The 23724-nt window shown below is 34.1% G+C and overlaps 1 protein-coding gene across 2 annotated transcripts in view; it reads right to left on the bottom strand.

Moving 5' to 3' along the window:
• The window catches only part of nAChRbeta2 (nicotinic acetylcholine receptor beta2), a 331852-nt gene extending 310870 nt beyond the window's left edge, over nt 1-20982 (bottom strand). Inside the window, exons 1-5 of one of the 2 annotated variants that reach the window (XM_069838040.1) lie at nt 20707-20982; nt 9427-9578; nt 7327-7371; nt 5199-5308; nt 2714-2894 (exon numbers count right to left, since the gene is read on the bottom strand). In XM_069838040.1, coding sequence (XP_069694141.1) covers nt 2714-2894; nt 5199-5308; nt 7327-7371; nt 9427-9578; nt 20707-20767 — 549 coding nt within the window. In that variant the 5' untranslated portion in view covers nt 20768-20982. The remainder of the gene's footprint in view (nt 1-2713; nt 2895-5198; nt 5309-7326; nt 7372-9426; nt 9579-20706) is intronic. The other variant, XM_069838032.1, reaches the window with a different exon arrangement.
• Nucleotides 20983-23724: the final 2742 nt, after the last annotated feature.

Here is a 23724-nt window from a genome sequence, read left to right as displayed (position 1 = left end):
TTTTGGAGTCTGTACTAACACAGCCATCAATGGTTAGACGACTTACAACTTTTATTTGATAAGCTGATAAGAGATGAGAATATTGAGTGAAGAATACATGTGAGGGTCTTGAGGTTGTAAGGGAAGGAAGAAAGGAACTGTTTGTAAAGCGAAAGAATTTTCTCGAAAAATAATACATAATGGCGAATTTTCCATTTCACATTACTATATTATCTTAATATACTTACGTTAATAAATCTTTAAACCTTACATAAAGAAAATGTCCTCGCCTCACAGCTTGTGAAGTACTCTTAACTCAATTCCGTAACGCTCCCAACTTGCTAATACTTGCTCTCAACGTTTTCCAAATAAACTATATATAAATTTGAACTCAAGCTTAATTCATCCAATTTATTAATAATAATGTGAATTTATACTAATATACAGCAAGGAAATGATTCCAGTGTAAAAGCCTCACAATGTCCTATTGCATGTAATTGGGAGTAAAATATTTTCTTTAACATTTGTGCACCAATGGACCCAATAATGCGTGAGGAACAATGAAAGAGTATTACTTTGAAATAATCAGCACCTACTACGTAAAATGAAATATTGTGTTCGTTTTTTGTTGTTTCGAAATTACTGCAATATTTATATTTTCTTCAAATATTGTATACAAATCACGTAAATAACTGATTCTTTACAAACGACTGCACTGTGAATTGTAACTGAGTAAGTCTGTTGTTTCTTGTGTTACAGTTATTGTCAAATATGGACACTGACAATAATTGTGTTTTTTCCTTCTGCTAAGTGTGTTTATAATGTCCAAATGTCAATTTAATTGAACACTAGAAGCGCAGAATAGATTCTTGTACATCCCTCCCGCTAAGAACTGGTAAGAGCAACACGTGAATGACGCAATCTGCACAGACCGGCGTTCCGCGCACATACACTGCACTTTCAGTGTCTGATTTCTGACATGCCTGGTCTATGCGGTAAACAAATGATCTCAAAGCGTGTTTTATAGTACCATAAAGATTTTGTAGTTAGAAATGTTGGCAAACAAATAAACGAATGGTAAGGAAGTGATAAAACAGAAGAAAGTACATAAAGATTAGAAGGAATAAAGTACTCTAATACAATAAAATATTAATTGACTTACTAAAATTCCATTTCACTAATGTTAGCTTCACCAAAACGTTTGAACAATGTGATCCCAGTATAAGAACTTTAAATTTTATTTTATGAACAACAGATACTGTAATTTCTGTGAATTACCAGTATGTATAATCTGTGTACTACTCTGGTATCAGAATCTTAAATTTTAATTTAGAAAAACAGTTATAGTTTTGAATCGTGTAAAATTTTATGTCATTTTTAAGTCTTTTTATCCAAACGGAACTGTCTCCGAACACGAGATTTACTTTCATGTAGCGTTTTTTTATGTATGATATGGTATAAATAAAATAAATTAAATAAATAAATTCACTAAATAAATTAATTCAAAGAATAAATTAAATAAATACATTAAACAAATTAATTTAATTAAATAATTAAATGAATGAATAAATAAATTAAATAAATTATTTAATTAAATAAATAAAATAAATCAATAAAATAAAATAAATAAATAAATAAATAAAAAATAAATAAAATTAAATAAATTAAATAAATAAATTAAATTAAATTAATTAATAAAATAAATAAATAAAATTAATAAATTAAATAAATTAATTAAGTTAATTTAATTAATTAATTAAATTAAGTTTAATTAATTGTGGTTGTCAAACTTGGACTCTCACTCTGAGAGAGGAACATAGGTTAAGGGTATTTGAGAATAAGGTGCTTAGGAAAATATTTGGGGCTAAGAGGGATGAAGTTACAGAAGAATGGAGAAAGTTACACAACACAGAACTGCACGCATTGTATTCTTCACCTGACATAATTAGGAACATAAAATCCAGACGTTACAGATGGGCAGGACATGTAGCACGTATGGGCGAATCCAGAAATGCATATAGAGTGTTAGTTGGGAGACCGGAGGGAAAAAGACCTTTGGGGAGGCCGAGACGTAGATGGGAGGACAATATGAAATGGATTTGAGGGAGGTGGGATATGATGATAGAGACTGGATTAATCTTGCACACGATAGGGACCGATGGCGGGCTTATGTGAGGGCAGCAATGAACCTTCGGGTTCCTTAAAAGCCATTTGTAAGTAATTAATTAATTAATTAATTTAATTAAATAAATAAATTTAATTGATTAATTAATTAATAAAATAAAATAAATAAATATAATAATTAAATAAATTAAATAAATAAATTAAATAAATCAATCAAATAAATAAATAAACAAAATAAATTAAATAAATAAAATAAATTAAAGAAATGAATAAAATAAATTAAATAAATAAATTAAATTATATTAAATAAATTTAATTAATTAAATAAATAAATAAAATTAATTAATTAAATAAATTAAATTTATTAATTATATAAATTAAATAAAATAAAATAAATAAATAAAAATAATTAATTAATTAAATAAATTAATTAAATAAATTGAATAAATTAAATAAATAAATAAATCAGATAAAATAAATAAATTAATTAAACAAAATTAAATATATAAATAAATAAATAAATATTGCCCGTTTTGGCACTTTCTGCCAACCCTAGAAGTTTGTACCCGTCACAGTTAGCACTTCTTGCTTACGTTTGTGTTATTCTCACCTGGAAGCCATTGTAAGTCCAGGATCCGAATTTCATTATGCAGCTCTGTTCATCAAATGGGAAGTACTCGACGTTGATCTCGCAGGAGGACTTGTAGATTGCAGGCGGTTTCCAGAACACTTCGCCGGTGTGCTTGAGAGTTGCCTTCGTCATCAGCGTCACTTCGTAGTTGCCATCGGCACTGCAAGCAAATGTTTATTCTGTATATTATGAAGAAATCAACAGATAGTGTGTTAGCGTAGCACCTAGCCAAATCATAATGTTGCACTTCCTAAACTGACTTAGCCAGTCGCTTGTTTTTCAGCAACTCCTAGTAGTAAATATCTGTACCTTTTCACCTCACACTCATTTTAATATGCATGTCAATGTAAGCATTTCTAGGGAACATGGACAACCTCCAGTACATTATCAAACTCATGGCATATCTGCATAGCACATCAGCATCAATACTGGGTGTTCATTTCAAAGTGTGTCATGACGTCACTGTTGATCAGTCAGGGATTTGAAGCGAGTTTCAGCTTTTGTGTCAGAGAAGTTGCCTATTAATCAAGGCGTTCAATCTGAACTTGAGAACGTGTACGGTATAACTTGAACGTCGTAGCAACAGATGGCGGTCTGTACGGTCTGTGTGCTACCATAACCTCTTTCGAACTGTGTTTCGCGCGGCCAAGACTTACGCAGGTTATTTGTTATCATCGGTTGCGTACGGCAACATTCCACAATACAAATCAAATGCTCCGTGTCCATATTGACTATCCAAGTTAATGTCAACAAATACGTAGGTAATCATCTTAACCCTCTCCCCATATCCCGACAGTAAGAAAAAAACTCACCTCAGTATATGTTTCGAAACAGTTCACATTCCTGCCACTACAGGCGTTACCGTACGTATCGGTAAGTACTCTTCTGAATGAACGCCGTACTTGCTAGGCAACTTCTCTTGCAGATAAGTAACACACCTCTGCGGAAGTGTAGGAAGATTGAATTCTCTAGGCTCATCGACTAGCCACGTGACACATACAGCGAGCCATGACACACTTTGAACTGAACACCCAGTAGTTATTCTTTCATTCAGTATAAATAGTGAAAGATTAGGTACGGTAATTCTACAGAAGAAGAAGAAGAAGAAGAAGAAGAAGAAGAAGAAGAAGAAGACGACGACGAAGAACAAAGGCGACACCATTTTTTATTCAGCAATTACGTTTAGAATATTATAGAATACTAAGCACGTGGTTTTACCACTGTCTACAGTAGTATATACAGTCACTAAGCTTGAGTTGTGAGGGTACTAGGAACAATAGACTGTGCCGGTACTATTTCGCATTGTCTGTGATGAGGCGATAGTAGCGATCCTAGTGGTTAGCAACTATATATGGATGCATATTCTCTACGTATTGAGTTTCGTGACTGTATATACTAGACTGTAGTTTTACTTTCCGGCATTCTATACTTTAAACATAATAACCTCAAACTATTCACCAGTTGTACGCAATAATATGAATGTATCGAAATGATACTCGGAAGAAAATTAAACACAGAATAAATATAGGAAATGCCTGTTATTATTCGGTTGAGAAGCTTTTATCATCCAATCTGCTGTCGAAAAATCTGAAAGTTAGAATTTATAAAACAGTTATGTTACCGGTTATTCTGTATGGTTGTGAAACTTGGACTCTCACTTTGAGAGAGGAACATAGGTTAAGGATGTTTGAGAATAAGGTGCTTAAGAAAATATTTGGGGCTAAGTGGGATGAAGTTACAGGAGAATGGAGAAAGTTACATAACGCAGAACTGCATGCATTGTATTCTTCACCTTACATAATTAGGAACATTAAATCCAGACGTTTGAGATGGGCAGGGCATGTAGCACGCATGGGCGAATCCAGAAATGCATATAGAATGTTAGTTGGGAGGCCGGAGAGAAAAAGACTTTTAGGGAGGCCGAGACGTAGATGGGAAGATAATATTAAAATGGATTTGAGGGAGGTGGGACATTATGATATAAAATGAATTAATCTTCCACAGGATAGGGACCGATGGCGGGCTTATGTGAGGGCGGCAATGAACCTGCGGGATCCTTAAAAGGGTTTGGGCTACCGCTGACCCTATTATTACACAAAATATATCTAACAATTACTTTAATTTTAATTACTATGGTAAAACTAATAATACAAAATTATTACATTATGTTATATTATAAACTTTTTCTTTTGTAATTTCCTTGGGCTACCGCCGGTAGCCCGCAAAATACGCCCCTGGTGTAATTAATGTGTTTTATTTAACATAATATAAACGTGAGCTGTGATTATCATCTTTCACTAGGGTTATTTGCGTGCAACCTTTTTCATTTTTGGCACCACGACCAGACTGCCTCACCGGCCGCCACTGGTCTTTATTATTCTGGAATTTTAAGCGCAGGCAAATATAAAGCTGAAACATGATAGCTCTTCTTACTTGTCCAACTTGTGTAAGATGAACAACTTACTTGTTGTACAGCACGATGTCGGGCAACCAGATGTGCTCGGAGGGGACGTACAGCATCTCCACGCCCCCGTACTCCTCTGGGTCCCAGCGAAGTTTGTAATCGATCCATTTCTGAGACAAACACAACAGCACTAAATTCATAACAAAGTTTGCAGCCAGATGCAAGTGGGAATGATAACAGCTCCGGACAGGCGAGCAAGTTGTGAGAAAATAATGTGCAAACCTATTCACTCACTGGTGTGCCGTCGAAGTTGGAATTCGTCTGTTAGTAAACAGTATTCATCAAGTTTTCATAGCGGTTTGTACTTCTCTACCATCGGTTGAATTTAAATTTCTCCGATGTTTCGTAAGTAATCGATAATATGTTACATTGCAAAAATCATAAACTTTTGTGATTAATAAATTTCAGTATTATTTGTATTTATCCTGGTAATAATGAACAGTTTGACTCGTAGACATTTTGTTTTTCAGCATTAACTTCCCATGATTGTATGAGAAGATTCGAAGAGAACGGCAGTTACGTAGACCTTCGGTTCCCCCTACTACCAATAATGCATAACACAATATCAATACGGCGGACATAACAATTTCTTAGAAAAGAGGGAAATTTTACTGCATATCTCCTTTTCCTTAATTTTAGGAACTCTCGATTTTATGAAGTCCACCATTTGCTTCTTTACAGCAATAGTATTTGCTCGAGAAAGAAGACTTCAGTTGAAAAGGAATTCAAACATGTCCATTCGCGTCACTATCTGACTCATGCCTGGCGACGTAAAACATAAAAAATAGTTAACTTCCGCAGACTCACACACATTAAGAGGGGTCTTATTACATAGATATGGGTATAATGAAGAATATTAAACAATTTTTAGCCCGAAAGAAAGGGGGTTATTTTTTTCCCATCCTGTTGAATTTAGTTCTAAACTCGCTGAGACGCATTTTCTGTCTTAATCCAAAAATGAATTGTATTATAGTGATACAATCAAAAGATGTTGATAAAAATAGTACATAATTTACCTGAAGGACCAGCAGCCATGATGACACTCAAATATTCACAATATACTACAGTAAGAACTTGCTATAAGGAAACGAAAGAACCAACTGAAAGCGCTGACAATCAGCGACTGACGGCTGTGTATATTTTGTTCCGTTTAACGGTGTTGTTATTGCTCTTTTGTCTCCGCTGATTTTATTAAAATATACTTACAAGTGCTATGCAACTATCTGGCTATATTTCTACGTCAGTGTTTTACAACTTGAGCAGGTTGAGTTTTAGGGCAAATGTCCCCGTAAAAGTGAGAAATAGACCACTGTGAGGCGTTTGCTGTCGTCTGCGATGCAATGAACTTTTCTGTTGATTTTCGACTTCATTTTTTTCCTGGTTATTATATGCTTATTTAAGTTGTGTTAACTCTCGCTAAGTGGTTTTATATTTTATTTTATCCGTCCTAGCATTTATTTTATTATTTTAAATATTTTTCTTTTATTACTATTAGCCTACTATTATTATTACTATTATTATTATTATTATTATTATTACTATTATTATTATTGAATTAATTTGTATTACTATCTTTGTATCATCTCCGTCACGGTTATTGTATTATTATTATTATTATTATTATTATTATTATTATTATTATTATTATTATTACTATTATTTCTATCATCAACATTATCATTAATCTCTGTAAAATTTATGTAGACTACTGGACTGTACCCAAGCACGAGCATATGCTCATTTCGGGTATCTATTCATATGTATCATTTCAAATGTTAAATTGTGAATAAATTTGAAATTTGTTATAAGAACAAATGATTTAGTATATTGTTTTTAAGGTAGTATTGATATTTACTACCTCTTGCATAGTTCTAATAGCAAAAGATGCTGAAACTAATTTAGTTTGGGGTAATTTCTTTAATATGATTTTTCCAATGTAACATTTTTACACAGAATTACGAAAAAGCGATTTTTTCACCAAAAATGCCATATTTCAGTAAAGTCTCCGCCTTAATAAGAACTGTATGCAATAAAATTAACCTTTACGTGCACAAATAAGTTATAAAATGCTATCACTGAATATTTAAATGTACTCAATAGTATGTAAACAAAAATATACACAACTCACCTGTTGGACCCATAGGTTTGTTGTCATTACTTGATTCTTCAAGTTCTGAAACAGAATTGTAAACATCATTATTAGTTTCCGACTAAGGTTCCCAATCGCCCCTCTCGACCACAGACACGAAACTAAACAAATTGCTACGCACCACTGGCAAACCTCAACTAGTTTGTACGAACGAGTGAATAATCCGCGGTGTTCGGGGTTTGTGGGTTGCAATCCTGTTTCATAGTTGATTTATATAACGTAATTTATCACAGTGCTAAATCAATTAATTTAATATTTCCATATAGCAATGTTAATTGAGAGAATTCCACCTTTTAACAAATCCAATCACTGGCATATCTTTTAAGATTTGTAATTTACAGCGTGAATGTGAGAAAGGTTCCCTCCATGTTCTTTGGTCTTTCCTCTAACTCTTACTCCACCATATTTATATCACGTCCAGTTGGTTTTCTCTTCAATTGGTCAGTAATAGTTTTACTTTTTGGAGCTCAGGATTCTTTACCAAAATTTACATACAACTTTTCAAAGCAATTTATTTTTTTTTTTTTAGAAACCTCATAAGTCGCGAAATATAATGTTTTGGAGAAACACAAAAACTGTTTAAAAGAAATACATGAGTTAAGAATTGGAATATTTTAAATGAGAAATATTAATAAAAAACATAACGAATATTTCTGTATGCAAAAGAATATTTTTTAAGTGGAATATGACTCAATATTCATGTTTTAAAATGTTTGACTGAAGGTTTTTCTCAAAATCTGGTAAAGATTTAACAAAACAATCTCTCTACTTCATGAAATAATTGAAAATTTGGTTCAAAAATAAAATGAATTTGATTCTCAAAACCAGTACTTCGAAGCTGACTTCATAATTTTTGCTTCATATGAACAAATTTTACTCTCACCTACATGAAATGTCACTAAGGATATAAATAATAGAGTTCTGCATGAAATAATCTAATAAAATAATACATTACACAAGACAACATTATTCTAACAAATCCAATATTAGAATTGCCCTTTATTGATTTTTTAATAATTTTGTTTGGAAATTTGTTATTTTACTTGGCATGACATAATTATATACCGTAATTTAATTTGCGTGTTAATACGATATTTAGGTTATTACGGAACGTTTCTACTAAATCCATGTATTCATATTGTATTCAATAATTTTGTTTGGAAATTGCGAATTTTACTAATCACGGTATAATTTTATAATTTATTTTGACTATTACAGGAAATTTATGTTATTACGTAACATTTCTACTAAATCCATGTATTCATATTGTATTAAATAATTTTGTTTTGAAATTGCTCATTTTACTAAGTACGGCATAATTTTATAATTTATTTTGTGTATTACAGGAAATTTATGTTATTACGTAACATTTCTACTAAATCCATGTATTCATATTGTATTAAATAATTTTGTTTTGAAATTGCTCATTTTACTAAGTACGGCATAATTTTATAATTTATTTTGTGTATTACAGGAAATTTATGTTATTGTGTAACATTTCTACTAAATCCATGTATTCAAATTGTATTAAATAATTTTGTTTTGAAATTGCTCATTTTACTAAGTACGGCATAATTTTATAATTTATTTTGTGTATTACAGGAAATTTATGTTATTGTGTAACATTTCTACTAAATCCATGTATTCATAATGTGTATAGGATAATCTGCATGTATTTTTTGTTATTATATATATATATATATATATATATATATATATATATATATATATATATATATAATTTACAAATTCTAATATGAATCATAATATCAAATAAATAATATAACTATTAATGTCCATTAGATTTAAGGATTGTGTTTATTTCTCTACAAATAAAAAAGTAGTTAAGGAAAGATAAATTAATAATTAAAAAAAAAGAAACACGGCGAAAATAAATATAACAGGAGGCGAAAGAGAATAATAATAATAATAATAATAATAATAATAATAATAATAATAATAATACTGTAATAACAATAATAATAAATAAGAAGGACATAAAATGTGAATAAAATAAAGGGTAAAGAGAAAGGGAGAGGAATATGGGCCAAAGATATAAAAAAGTAAATCTGAACTCACCACTTCTATGAGCTGGGACAGCTTGAGGCCTAGCCAGACTGTCAGGGTCTCCGTGTTGTTGATGACGGGGCGGATCAGCCGGTTGTAGTTGCTCAGCAGGTCGTCGTACAGCCGCTTGGCATCTGGATTGGCCTCATAGGTCGTGGTTTTCCCTGCAAGCCAGTACATAGCATTGCTAGCCTGATCCGTTGTCAAATGCCTCCGATGTTTCTCGCTCAAAACCTACCTGAACTCTGTATCCTCCAAGACGAGAATAATCATCAGATGGTAAAATCTGTAAAATATTTGTTATTTTATCCTGTGACACAACCCTCATAAATTGTTATCGCTATATAAGTTCAGGATAGAATTGGATTTAAACTCGCTAAAGCTCTAAACTTAGAACGGGGGCCGGGTTTATATCACGAATGGTTTATGCTTCTCCGCACTCGCGACATCTACAACGTGAGAGCCCTGCCATTGGACAAAAAAATCCATAAAATAGAATAAATTGCCCACAATGATAATATACTGTAGTAGGTGAAGACAGTAAAAGATCACAATTCTTAAATTAATCATAAACAACCAGTATACTTTACATGGACTTGAAGGTCACTAGTAGGCCAGTACGATAGCTATGAATCTTTGTTACAGCGCATTCATCTTTAACTATATACGTAGCTTTCAAGAGAAATCCTTTCATTCATACTTTTTTGTCCAAGCGCAGGTCTTTCATTGCAAACCAATCTCCAGTCTTTCCTGTTTTCCGCTTTCCTCCTACAAGCAAACTTTCTGATGGGGGCAGATAAAAAAGTTAATTTTTTCCTTCCACCATATTAATAATGTGAAAAGAAGTGCTTATACAAATTTTGGCCACTCGACCGCAATTACGAGGCCGTCCAGAAAGTGATTTTCCCTGGGGACGTTTATAGAAAAAAGCACAATTGCATAGAAATATTTATTGAAACAGAAACAGCAATTGTTGCGCTATTTGTCAAAATATCCCCCACTGGAATTGAGACATTTGTTATACCATGGGATCAATTTTTGTGTCGTAGAAGTCAGCCGCCTCAGATCGGAACCAGCGTTTGACCGCGTCTGCACCTCTCTCTGTCGATCCCATGATATGAGAAATGTCTCAATTCCGATGGAAAATATGTTGAAAAATAGCTCAACAATTGTGTGTCTGTTCCAATAAATTTGTCCAATGAAATTGTTTTTTTTTCCTGTTAGCGGCCCCTGGCGAATTTATTTTTTTACGGCCGTAATTGCGGTCGAGTGGTCAAAATTTATATAACTACTTCTTTTGACATTATTAATATGGCGGAAGAAAAAAATTAACTTTTTTTATCTGCCCCCATTAGAACGTTTGCTTGTTAGTCTCCGCATATAATTCATGTATCTTAATGTCGTCTATCATCTGATATCTTCTTCTGCCACAAACTCTTCTCCCGTTCACCATTCCTTCCAGTGCATCCTTCAGTAGGCAGTTTCTTCTCAGCCAGTGACCCAACCAATTTCTTTTCCTCCTCCTGATCAGCTCCGCCATTATTCTTTCTTCGCCCACTCTTTCCAACACAGCTTCAATATTGAGGATTATTAATGTTTTCGATTAGAACTATTTGGCGCAATTCACACAGAGAAGACGTGGCTCGGACATGAGGCGGAGACATGGTGATTTTTCCGAGTCTCTCCCATGTTGATAAAGCGTCGTAAAATAACCTACTAAAATAAAATAATAAAATACACCATATTACACTATCTCTTCACAAATTGAATATCAAATTCAAAATCGTCGCGAATTTTCTTTTACAGTCAGAGACCACGTGTCGCTTTGAAGGGCCACTCGTGACTCCAAAGAGGCGAAACGCTGACTTCGAAGTGGCGTGCCCCCATCCTGTCCTCTCTGTGTGCACTGATACATTTGTTTACATTTTTTTTTAAATTCTGGTAGAGTTAAGGCCATGAGACCTTCTCTTCCACACTACCAGAAGTAAATACATAAAAGATCGTATTACGATTAAACTAATTAATTTACCAATGAATTTACAATTAATATGTTATTGATAATTGAGACTGCAATAGGTAACAATGTTTTTCTATAATTTTCTAATGTGAAACTTTGTCTTTTCTTAAACAGAACCATTTTATAAGAGAAAAAAATCCGAAGCAATGGATGCATATTTAAATCTAGCAATATTTGCCATGCTGATTTCTTTAGGGAGAACTACATCCTCCCGATTCATCACATTCCTACTGCCTGCTCAAATGCTCAACAAAACCAGACACCTTCCAGGAATTTTTCCATTCCTACAAATGTTACAGGATATTTGAACCATATCTACCCCACGACTTTCTCTTTCACTGTTACACGAAAATTTAAAAATGTATACGTAACAAACAGAAATAGGCAATTTTAGCCTCTAAAACCTTAAAAATAGGTCTCAATGGGCAAAATAGGCATTTTGAGGTACCATAAAACCGCTTTCATTTTATATAAAATATGAAGACATTTAACTAGTTTTAGTTTACCCCTACATAAAAAATAGACATTTAACCTAAAATCCGAAGTCTAGTCATTACCTTGGTTTTTCGAATGGATATTTTAAAATTGTATTATATTTTAAGCAACTTTAAAAAATGTATTTGCATTTCGACTTCTCTACTCATGAAAATAGACCGACTATTACCTGGTCATCAGCTTATAGTATTGTTTTCAAGTAATGTGTATTACTCAATTTTATTCTTTTATTCTTTATTCCATTTTTTTATTATTTCATTAATGTATTATACAGATAGCTCAACTTATGAATGATCGTTTGCATTTGTAAATTTAATAATCTGATTGGCTATGTATTGTATACTTTTAGTAGAGCCATTGATGTAGCTCAGTCGGCAGACTCGCTGGGCTGCTGATCCGGAGCTGCGTTCGGGCTTGGGTTGGATCCCCCTTTGGTCTTTGGTTTCTTCCGAGGTTTTCCACAGCCGTGGGACTGAAGCCGGATGGTCTATGGCGAGTCCTTGGCATCAACCCCTTTGATTAGATTACCCCTCTTTGATTTGATTACCTGGTTGGATTTTCCGAGGTTTTCCCCAGACCAAAAGGCAAATGCCGGGTAATATTTTGGCGAATCCTCGGATCTCACCTCATATCACTACATCTCGCCAAAATATTGTAAAAAAAATTGCACAAAATTGTAAAAATTGTAGAAAATTACTAAATTGTAAAACTATAAACATTTGTAAAAATTGTAATTGTAATATTGTAAAATTTTGACTTGTTCCACATCTTAAAGCTTCATTGCTCGTGTAAGACCTATGGAATAAAATAAATGAAAAGAAAAAAATGAAATAAAACTAGATAAAGACTGGAACCTCTTTTCATTTTTAGGTTAGGGTCAATTTGATTTTTACTTACCGTAATTCCAATTCTTATGGCAAATTTTGCGTTCTTGTATAAACTTCTAATTCCTTCTATTGTCTCGGGATTGCATTGTCTTTTAAAATGAACCAACCCACATTATATCTAAACTGAGAAAAATGCACTTTAAAGTTAAACGTGAGTGATAAATTCACAAATAAATACAACTGCATACTTATTGCTTACACGAAATATTTTTGTTCAAAATATGGATCCTTGGAATTATTTCATTATTGAGACATTAAATTTGGTTTTAGGTTGGTTCATTTCTGCTGAATGTGGTCCAATTGTTCACTGTTGTATTCTATCTCGTTTATCAAATGTTTTAACAATGTCAATAAACGTTATTTGTATTTTCTTGTTTTATATGATTCTCTTCTTCCAGTTATAAATCCCTTTAACGTAAATAATATATTGTCCATACTTAATCGTCCTGGTTTGAATCAGCTTAGAAATATTAATGATTACTTTGTATTAATTGCATATACACAATATATTATTTACGGTCTTAAAATCTTTATTGCTGGTATTAAACAGTTCACTAATTTCAAAACACGAATTTAACTATAATACTGTATAATTCATCCCCGTAGATTATTGTATATTTCACAGGATTAAAACTTATGCAAGGGATGTGCAATTCATTGTTAAGGTTATGAACTGTAATTCAATAACTTAACAGATTCGTTATTATCAGCAACTAATGAGATTATCTGTGACGAGATTTATGTAGCTACAATACTGAATTAAAGCCGTTTCAATACTAGTTCCCTGGTTCATTATAAATCACCTGGTCGTAGAACGCTTTCTATGCAATTCTACATGTTGTTTTATGCAAATGGAAGCTATTAAAAGATTCATAATTTCTCATTCTTCGCGCTACGAAGTAAATAATGATATTTATATTCAATTCTGTCTAATTGTCCACGTCAACATCCATACAGATTTGATTTACCGACACAAAACGCTCAATTAATGAGATATTTTCCTATTCAAGTGCTTTCCTTGGAATTAACAACAAGCAATATCCATGAAAACTGCTTTCAGAATCCACCCAAAGACCCATCTGAATCCTAACCAATAAGATTTTTGGGGCTGAAGTGCTAGCGGGTTGATCTTCCATTCAGGCGGCCCGGGTTCGATCCCCGGCTAGGTCGTGATGGAATTCGTGGTGGACAGAGCAGGCATTGTAGAGAGTTTTTTCTCGGGGTACTCCCGTTTTCCTGTTTCATTCCACCAACACTCTCCACGTCCCCCTCATTTCATCTACCATCTAGTAAAAATAGGCAGGGTTGAAGTCTTTGGGGGTAGTAAGGGTTTCCGATCTGATATAGGAAAGGCTTAGGTCTCCGGGTCTCTGGGGCACCATGGGCAGCTGTCAGCGTCGCTGATCAAGGACTTGGGCCTATCAGGGACTGAGGTAAGTTATCCCACCTGTCAGCGTCGGATTCACGAATGCCACTGTGTCTAAGTGTGCAGATCCGTCACTGGTCCAGCTCTCGCAAAACCAAGCCAAAGCAAAACCAATCAATAAGCTTGCTTATGTGACTGGCAATCGAGACTTAAGAATTGAAACGGTGAGTTCAAAAACTCCCCACGTCATCTTTTTTTTCGAAATGTGTTTTTTATTTCATTTCATTTCATCCATTTATGGTAAGAAATGTCGAAGTCGACTCTCCTAACAGATATTTCGACAGTCTTGAAATATTCAGTGATTTCAGTATGATCCTAGGTCCAGGATTTGGTAGGTTAAAAAAAAAGTGAAACAAATATTCCCAATTCGGGGACATTCTTTCCTATCTTGTTACCTGCATTTTGCTGTCATCGAAAAAATGAAAAGAAGTGTTGAGTCCATGGAAATACATCAAGGATGGATTCAGTTAGTTGAAAAGAAATTCCCTGTTTATACTGTAAACGATAATGAAATAATTGATTTTCAGAATGAATTTAAAACATTTTTAAGAGCAGTGTCACCAAAAATAAGGAAAAGTTTAGTGTAACAAATACAAACGATTAAGGTTCAGTAGGAACCATGTTGGTGAAGTTTCTGTTGATATCATAGTGAGTGATATCATGCCACAATATTTCAGGGTATTGAAACTTATTACAAAATCTGTTATTTCCTCCAAGAAAATTAACAAAGCTCAGATTCCTGTAAATGAAAAGAAATTGAACAAAGTGAAATCTTTGATGAAATTCTTACACAATGATGCTGTGAATTACATTCAATCACTTGTTGGTACTAGTGATAATGATAATGAGGATGGAGATTATGATCATAAATAGGTCAGTTTATAGGCTTCATGTTTCTGTGTAATTTTCCATCCTTAATACACTAATTAATCTCTGTTCAATCTCTTTTCTTTATTTAAAAAGTGAGTAATTTTAAATATATCCCAAGTCCTCAACTTTCAAATCTATACTAATAATAAATCTGTAGCCGAAATTTTTCTGGTAATTTTCGATTTTCCAAAAATAATTGGTGGTGTTAACATGTACAATTAACATTCTGAAACCGAAAATCGCTTTTTTGAAATGCCTTTTCACGCGATAATGGCTGAACGGATTTCGGTGAAAATTGGAATATAAATTACGTTCGTTGTAACTTAGATTTTAGGCTATACGGCATTCAAAATACATTATTTAAAAGGGGGGTTATAAGGGGGCCTGAATTAAATAAATCGAAATATCTCGCTTATTATTGATTTTTGTGAAATATGTTACATAACAAAAGTTTCTTTAAAAATGATTTCCGATAAGTTTTATTCTATGCAAAATTTTGATAGGAGTGATATTTAAGGATATACAAGACTTTTAAAATAACAATACAATACATTTCCACCGCCGCCTCAGATTATAGCGTCGTTGTTCCATAACTCCTATGTGCAAAATATAAAATTTTTGAGTAGGAAGAAAAACAAATTTATTCATTCTATGGCAATGGTACATAGGAGATCGTGAATTCTTACATTTTCGAAAGAAAGAAATATAATTACTTATCACTATTTAAATTATTTGAAGGGTTCAGAACCATGGTGGGCCATTTACTGAAGACGAAGAAAACAAGAGTTAAAATTAAGTTATTACCATAATTCAATGGAAACCTATAGCCTAGCAAGTAATATAAAGTTTACACATTAAAACTAAAAGATATGTCAATCTTCATTAAACTATGGTTGCATGTAATAACAATTAAGAAACATGTTAAAGGAATTGTCATTGCACCAAATGAGTGTCTCTGGACCAAAATGATCGCAATGTAATTTTTTAAATACAATTTAAATTAAGTAACGTATTAAACGATTTATCCTTCTATCAAACACGAATGTTCCCTGGATCAAACGTCCTATTTTAATTATGTAATTACTTTATATTTATTTCTAACGGGTGCAGCGGAGCGCACGGGTACGGCTAGTGTTTAATAAAGCCTTAATGCATAAACCGATACAAAAACTTATTGAGCAATTGATATGATAACATTCTAAAATATGATACTTGAAAAATTAAGTTTGTTTTAAAAAATACAGATTTATACAGTTTTTTTCTCATCTCCTGAAAATGTTACATCTCTAGACTTGGGAAGTTTTTCAACTCACCGCTTCAATTTTTGAGTATATATCAACACACTACGCACCATCTTCCCAAAGCTTAGCTTCATTTAAATTTTTTCAGAGGGAATTTTAGATTGGAGAAAACATTTTGCAAATAACAAACAATTTGTTGAATGGCATATTAATTCAGCAAGTGGCGGTGGACATTACGTCAAAAAAAGAGAATTTTACACCTCTCACGTAGCGAGAAATAGCTACAGTCGGTGTTGTATCTGCGTTCATTAAATGTATTATCATGCATTATTTTTGCCTAGCCTTCGATCTATAGTCCCAGGTTACACCTCTTTCGTGTAGTTCGCTCTTCATGGCACGTTGTGTTGGACCCATTGCCATTATTTTCCTACCCATTGTTTAGTGGCATAAAAAGTGTTCTGGCCATACAGAAAGGGGACGATACTACCCTCACTACAGTGGAGGCCTATTTGCATTCAAGCCTTACAAATCTGATTTGATTAATTACGAAATTTGTTAACATTTTCATTATCACTGAATAAACAATTATCCATATGCCTCGTAGAGGCTATTTAATTTTAACACTGATAAAAAATAGCAGTTGTCAAGCTTGATGTTTAAATTTCACCAAATCAGTAGATGAGTAGCTGGTACGTTGGTTATGTTGATCGCGGTGTACGCAGCCGCTTAAACGCATGGGTTTAACGTAGTGTGAAAGCAGTGTTGTGTTCCGTATTGCAATCTGGCCTTGTTGGCTATCTTTCCGACACCCAGTCTCGGGCTGAATCCATGCACTTAGACTTGTGCACAATACATACACCAGTGATATCAAAGAAAGTGCATTTTTCTGACCTTGACGTCGTGCGCGGGCATCAAGCGCTAAGTATGGAAAGAGGAAGGGTTGTGTATATTAATAAGCAGCCTGTTGGATTAAGAAAACAGTGGTGCACAAACTTCAAACGGAACGTGAAATTTCATTTCGTTATTTTTATATGGCTTCTTTTTGTTTAATATTATCTATATTGTCTGTAAAACAAAAGTACTAACACCAATTTCTGAATATTGCAGTTGTGTTTTAAATGTTAATAACATAATAGAGAGTTAAGAAGGAATATTCACTTAAATTCCATAGTAGTATAATATTATACTGTATTAAGTGGATGAAACACATCATTCATAAAGAAAGTGATATCCCCCCCCCCCAAAAAAAGAGAGATTGCGTATGACATGATAAGTTGGAATTGATATTGATATCTTTAGCCTTATAAAAGTAATCAATGAACTAATCAAAACAATATTACAGTACAAAGCAAAGTTACCTAGGTACTGTATCTGTTTTAAGTGTAACTAATATTACATAACAAAACTCTTATCGCATTATGCTTTTAAGGTGATATTGGTGGGCAACTTCCTATCATCAGAATATTAAATTATTTTCTCGAAATCTGCTGAAGCTATAGTGCTGACATTTTTACAACACATGGGCACGTATCATTTGCTTATGATGTTAAAGCAGTTACTTTGTTAATTCATTTCCTTACAAACAATTTCCATGCGAATATTTTCAAAATTTTCAATACACTATCTTCAGTAATACGTATTTACGGTATATTAGATTTACGAAAACATTCTGTAAAGCTACTAAATAAATAGGCCTATATCTAAAAATTTCGCTTTTCTATTAAAAAAAGTTGAGAAAATATTTCTTTTGAATAAAAAAATCAAACTTGTGAAAAATGAGCATTAAAATTTAAACTTACATTCTTATAATGTACTTATACTTCCAGACAAATCTAAAAATTAACATAGATACAGTTTTAATAAGTTCTCTTCACTTTATCTATTGAATCAGTGCTGGCCATCCCTGAACATAGCTCGACCAAGCGGCATATGCTACCTCTTTCGTCTGTGTCTTTTCTTTCCGCTGTAAAGCGCTCAGGCTCTCCTGAGCTCTAAAGCGCGCGCTTGCTCCTATGGGCACAAATTGGCATGACTGACATACACGATGCATGTTACAGGTAGTAGGACATGGCTCCGTTGGGTCTGAGGTGGAATAACCGCCTATCAAAAACAGGTAGATAGGTAGATAACTAGGTAAATGGGTGAATGGATGCATGGATAGGTAGATAATAAGTAGATAAGTAGGTAGATATGTGCATGGTTTATTTAACGACGCTAGCAACTGCCGAGGTTATATCAGAGTCGCCAGTATGCCGAAATTTTGTCCCGCAGGAGTTCTTTTACATGCCAGTAAATCTACTGACGTGAGCCTGTCGCATTTAAGCATACTTAAATCCCATCGACCTGGGCCGGGATCAAACCCGCAACCTCGAGCACAGAACGCCAGCGCTATACCGACTATGCTACCCAGGCCGAATCGTACTTTTTAATATTTTGAACTCCGAATCTAAAAGATTCTATTTAAAACTGTTTCAAAACGTAAATACGTAATGGATCGACACATTATACGAACCAGAATGTTCCACAGCAGTAGGTATAAAAGCTCTAATCCTTTCGTCTCTAATCATTCACGTTTCGAATCTCTGAAGCTCGTGACAGCAAAAGTGAAATACGGCGATAGAAAAATTTAACATAAGATATTCTAGCAGTCCACACTTGTGGAGTAACAGCGAGTATAACTGCGAAACAAGGTGGTCCGGGTTCGAATCCCGGTCGAGGCAAGTTACTTTGTTGAGGTTTTTCCGGGGTTTTCCCTCAACCCAATATGAGCAAACGCTGGGTAACTATCGGTGCTGGACCCCAGACTCATTTCACCGGCATTGTCACCTTCATCTCATTCAGACACTAAATAACTTACTAAAAAAATATTCCAGCAAGCGGAATAAGTCGACATGGTCCAACTCATGCTAGATGTCGGTCTTGTATGTCTTAAGAGAGCCTATGTGGTGTGTGACACAGTGAATCAATGTTTTTTCTTGGTCTACCCAGGTTTTGGCATTATCATAGTAGTGTCACTAGGAGTGACTTATTCAAAATATCTTCAAATAAATTATTAAATTGTGTTACAACTCTGCGCTGTCCTTATTATCCCAACGAAACAAAACAAATTAATTAACTTGAGGGGTTAGAGATAACTTACTATAAAGATATGAATAATATTATTGGAAATATAAGAGGAGCTAATAAGGTGATAAAATATTACCCAACGATAATGGCGACTAGAAGAAACGCTGGAAAGGCGAAAGAAAATAAATAATTGACAAAGCAGACTAACACCATATGTTTAACCTGTGGCCGGGAGGAAAAAGGTCTTAAGTCAATTTTTTGTGAAAATGAGATTTTTATATATTCTGAAAGCGGAAACAATTCTCTACAATCTGGTAAAACGGCTAAAGTGAAAAGAGACTCCTGACTGGATTTATAGAGCGTTACCAAATGTCCTAAGTACTTTTTGAATCGAGCACACACAGGGTAAAGGGCACACACAGGATTCCTTACAAACCATCACATGTTTAATTTCCATGCTTCCCTATTAAAAAGGTCTAAATTGTATTTTAGCCATTTTATCACATACTGATGCCCTTTCCTTTTAATACTTTAAGCACCAGTCCTATAATTGTTTAAGACCCATTTTGCATTCCTAATAATTTACATTTCTCATTTATTTTGACATGAAAAAGGTCTTATGTTTAATAGTCCCTTCTACTCAGTTTGGCTTCTAGACTTAAAAGGGCTTAAGTGCGGCTATTTTTGGAAATAATCAAGAAAATTGTTAAATGAGCAACATTATCTAATTTAGAAAAAATATAAACAAATAATACCCAGGAAAAACCTCTTAATTAAAAAGTCTATAATTGACACAAATTTCAATCTTTCTATTGGTTTCCTGAAAAGTATAAAATTTTTACTTAAGACCTTTTTCCTCCCGGCCACAATTTATTTATTCGTAAAATTCACGTGATGATGTAAGTGGACGTTATAACCACTTGTAGTTCCGCCTCCGAAACTATTAAATACCTCCCGCATATCTAGAATGCTATTTGGGCTGTCTAAACAAAAACGAACTCCTTACATCACATAACCAGTACAGCTGATAAGTTTCCACTCCCCACGCGTGATATACGAACCCAGTATTGCGGTTTTCATAATTTGTCGAATTTAATCATATGTTTCTAAATACTTTACTATGGTTACTACTTCACTTCCGGTTTCAATACAGCCAACATAATAAATGAAAACATTGTGTTACATAGGGTTGCAGACATGCAAGGCTGTTATCTTTATTTACGACGGAACTACAAACACACATACTTTAAATGACCATGCACTATCAAATACAATTACGTAGGTACATACCTGTTGTAATGGTTAGGAAACTGAAGAAGAGTAGAATTCGACGCATTCGAAGCATTACCATTGCTGTGTTTGGACACTCCTTTCAACGATTTTGAGACTAGCGCATTACTCAAAGTTTTCACTCTAATATGGTCTATGTTATATCAAGTCTATTATTTTACTGTTTCTTTAAACTGTCAGTTCATAGCGTTATTGTCATGTTCAGGAGATGATTAAACAGAAATGGTCCAGAGGCGTCCAGCATCAATCCAACATGGCCGCCGACGCAATCAATAAATGTTACACACGTGCAACCAACGCTACGTTCAGATGTGGCCTAACTTGGAACTACGAGAACAAAACAGAATTTTCTGAATTCTTCAGAAAACAAAATCAACGTCGACCACCTCTGTGGTGTAGGGGTCAGCATGCTGGTCTCTTACGCAAAAGGGCCGGGTTCGATTGCCGCTCGGGTTGATTTTCCTGGTTGAGGTTTTTCAGGGTTTTTCCTCAACCGTAAGGCAAATGCCAGGAAATTCTGGCCACAACATCCCTGTTAGGAGAAAATCCACAAACGATTAGGGAAAACACGGGAATTTTACTTGAAGCAAGTAAAGAGATAGGTTTGGAAGTAAATCCCGAAAAGGCAAAGAAATGATTGTGACTCGTGACGGGAATATTGTACCAAATGTAAATATAAAAATTGGAAATTTATCTTTTGAAGAGGTGGAGAAGTTCAAATATCTTGGAGCAACAGTAACAAATATAAATGATACTCGGGAGGAAATTAAACACAGAATAAATATGGAAAATGCCTGTTATTATTCCGTTGAGAAGCTTTTATCATCCAGTCTGCTGTCGAAAAATCTGAAAGTTAGAATTTATAAAACAGTTATATTACCGGTTGTTCTGTATGGTTGTGAAACTTGGACTCTCACTTTGAGAGAGGAACATAGTTTAAGGGTGTTTGAGAATAAGGTGCTTAGGAAAATATTTGGGGCTAAGAGGGATGAAGTTACAGGAGAATGGAGAAAGTTACACAACACAGAACTGCACGCATTGTATTCTTCACCTGACATAATTAGGAACATTAAATCCAGACGTTTGAGATGGGCAGGGAATGCAGCACGTATGGGCGAATCCAGAAATGCATATGGAGCGTTAGTTGGGAGGCCGGAGGGAAAAAGACCTTTAGGCAGGCCGAGACGTAGATGGGAAGATAATATTAAAATGGATTTGAGGGAGGTGGGATATGATGGCAGAGACTGGATTAATCTTGCTCAGGATTGGGACCGATGGCGGGCTTATGTGAGGACGGCAATGAACCTCCGGGTTCCTTAAAAGCCAGTAAGTGAGTAACATCCCTGAAAATCACTGGCCTCATTCATCATCGAAATCATATTCATAACAAACCAGTAATATATATACAGTCGCCATCTAGTTTACAACAATAGAACCAGTCTCAACAATAGCATACAGGCCTTCGGATTTCAACTGAAGATTAACTCGCGATATGACCAAAGATGTTAAAGCGAGTATAAATAACAGCGAGGGGAAAAAAATCAACGTCACTTCTCTTACATTAGGTCATTTTATTTTCCTCAGGAATTTCACATTAGCTAACTGAAGTAGGCCTATACGATACCACTGTGTAACGGTTCATTCGTTACTAACATTTGTACACAAATCGTCTCTCTACAGTACATATAAAATAATATAGGCTATCATATGATATAATATATTTCGTGTCAAACAATTACATTCGTGCAATGTGGCCCTCACAATTTTGTATACGGTGTCAGAATTAAATTTATTACATAAACACCTTCATTTACATCGCTGGATTGAATTCGGCGTAGCTCAGTGGTCAGAGCGCTTGGTACGTAGAACCAAGGACCCGGGTTCGATCCCCGGCGCCGGAGCGAATTTTTCTCCTCAGATATTAAGACTAATCTTGTTACGAGAAACGGGGGAGGCCGCCAGGTGCGCAATTGGCGAGTGCTGCCTTCCCGCCAAGCTAATGCTTTCCGAGCAACGCCGGAGGCCTCGAGTTGCATCATACGTGAGACAGCTGTTACATTGTACGGTATCTTAAAGTTTTCTGTGCACTTTCCAAATTTAATATATACGGTGCTTACCTGACGCACTATAAAATTGGCTGATGTCTCAGTTGGAGAGGGTGACTGTGTCCACTACATTTGTCATCCAGATGGCGCTCCGTCTCACTTCCTCTTAGAGTCCCTGTATAATAATAAAGACAAGAGCTGAGATAATCGCTATACTTATATGATTCGCTTGAACCAGATACCATGACTTCCAGTAATTTATTAATAAGTAAATCTAATCACACAAAAATAATAATATAAGATCGACGAAATAAGAAATCCTTTTTTCTCTAACAAAACTGTCCATTTTGCATTTAAAAATACACGAAATCATAATCTGATCCCATCACCAATTATAATATGTAATGATTTGTTAGCAATGAAAGAATAGAAAATGGAAAAACAAATCACTTATGAAATGTAATACCATATTATATATATATATATATATATATATATATATATATGTGTGTGTGTGTGTGTGTGTGTGTGTGTGTGTACACATACACAGTGGGCCAAAAAAGAGGCACAAAACTAAATGGTTATATTCTAGTAGCTAATGATTTCACTTGAAAGTTTATTTCACAGTCCTTGAAGACCGGAAAAGTACTGTAATATTTAATTTTTACCATTTATTAAACATTATATTTTTATTTTTCGTAAGGCAGTGCAAAATCGATCGTTTATGCCGAACTAAGCATTATGGTCTTACGAGTTCAGCAGGCCAAGCCGTTTGTTGTGCTACATCATTTGTTTTCTTCCGTTTTGAGTTCTCATTTTGTGAATAGTATTTAGTATTAGTATTTATTTATTTAACCTGGTAGAGATAAGGCCGTCAGGCCTTCTCTGCCCCTCTACCAGGGGATTACAACTATAATATGAACAATAAAATTACAATTAACATTAAATTTACAATTACAATTACAATAAAAAT

The sequence above is a fragment of the Periplaneta americana genome, chromosome 1, assembly GCF_040183065.1.
Source record: "Periplaneta americana isolate PAMFEO1 chromosome 1, P.americana_PAMFEO1_priV1, whole genome shotgun sequence".
NCBI classification, from domain to species: domain Eukaryota; kingdom Metazoa; phylum Arthropoda; class Insecta; order Blattodea; family Blattidae; genus Periplaneta; species Periplaneta americana.
This window is presented reverse-complemented; position numbering and strand designations above follow the sequence as displayed.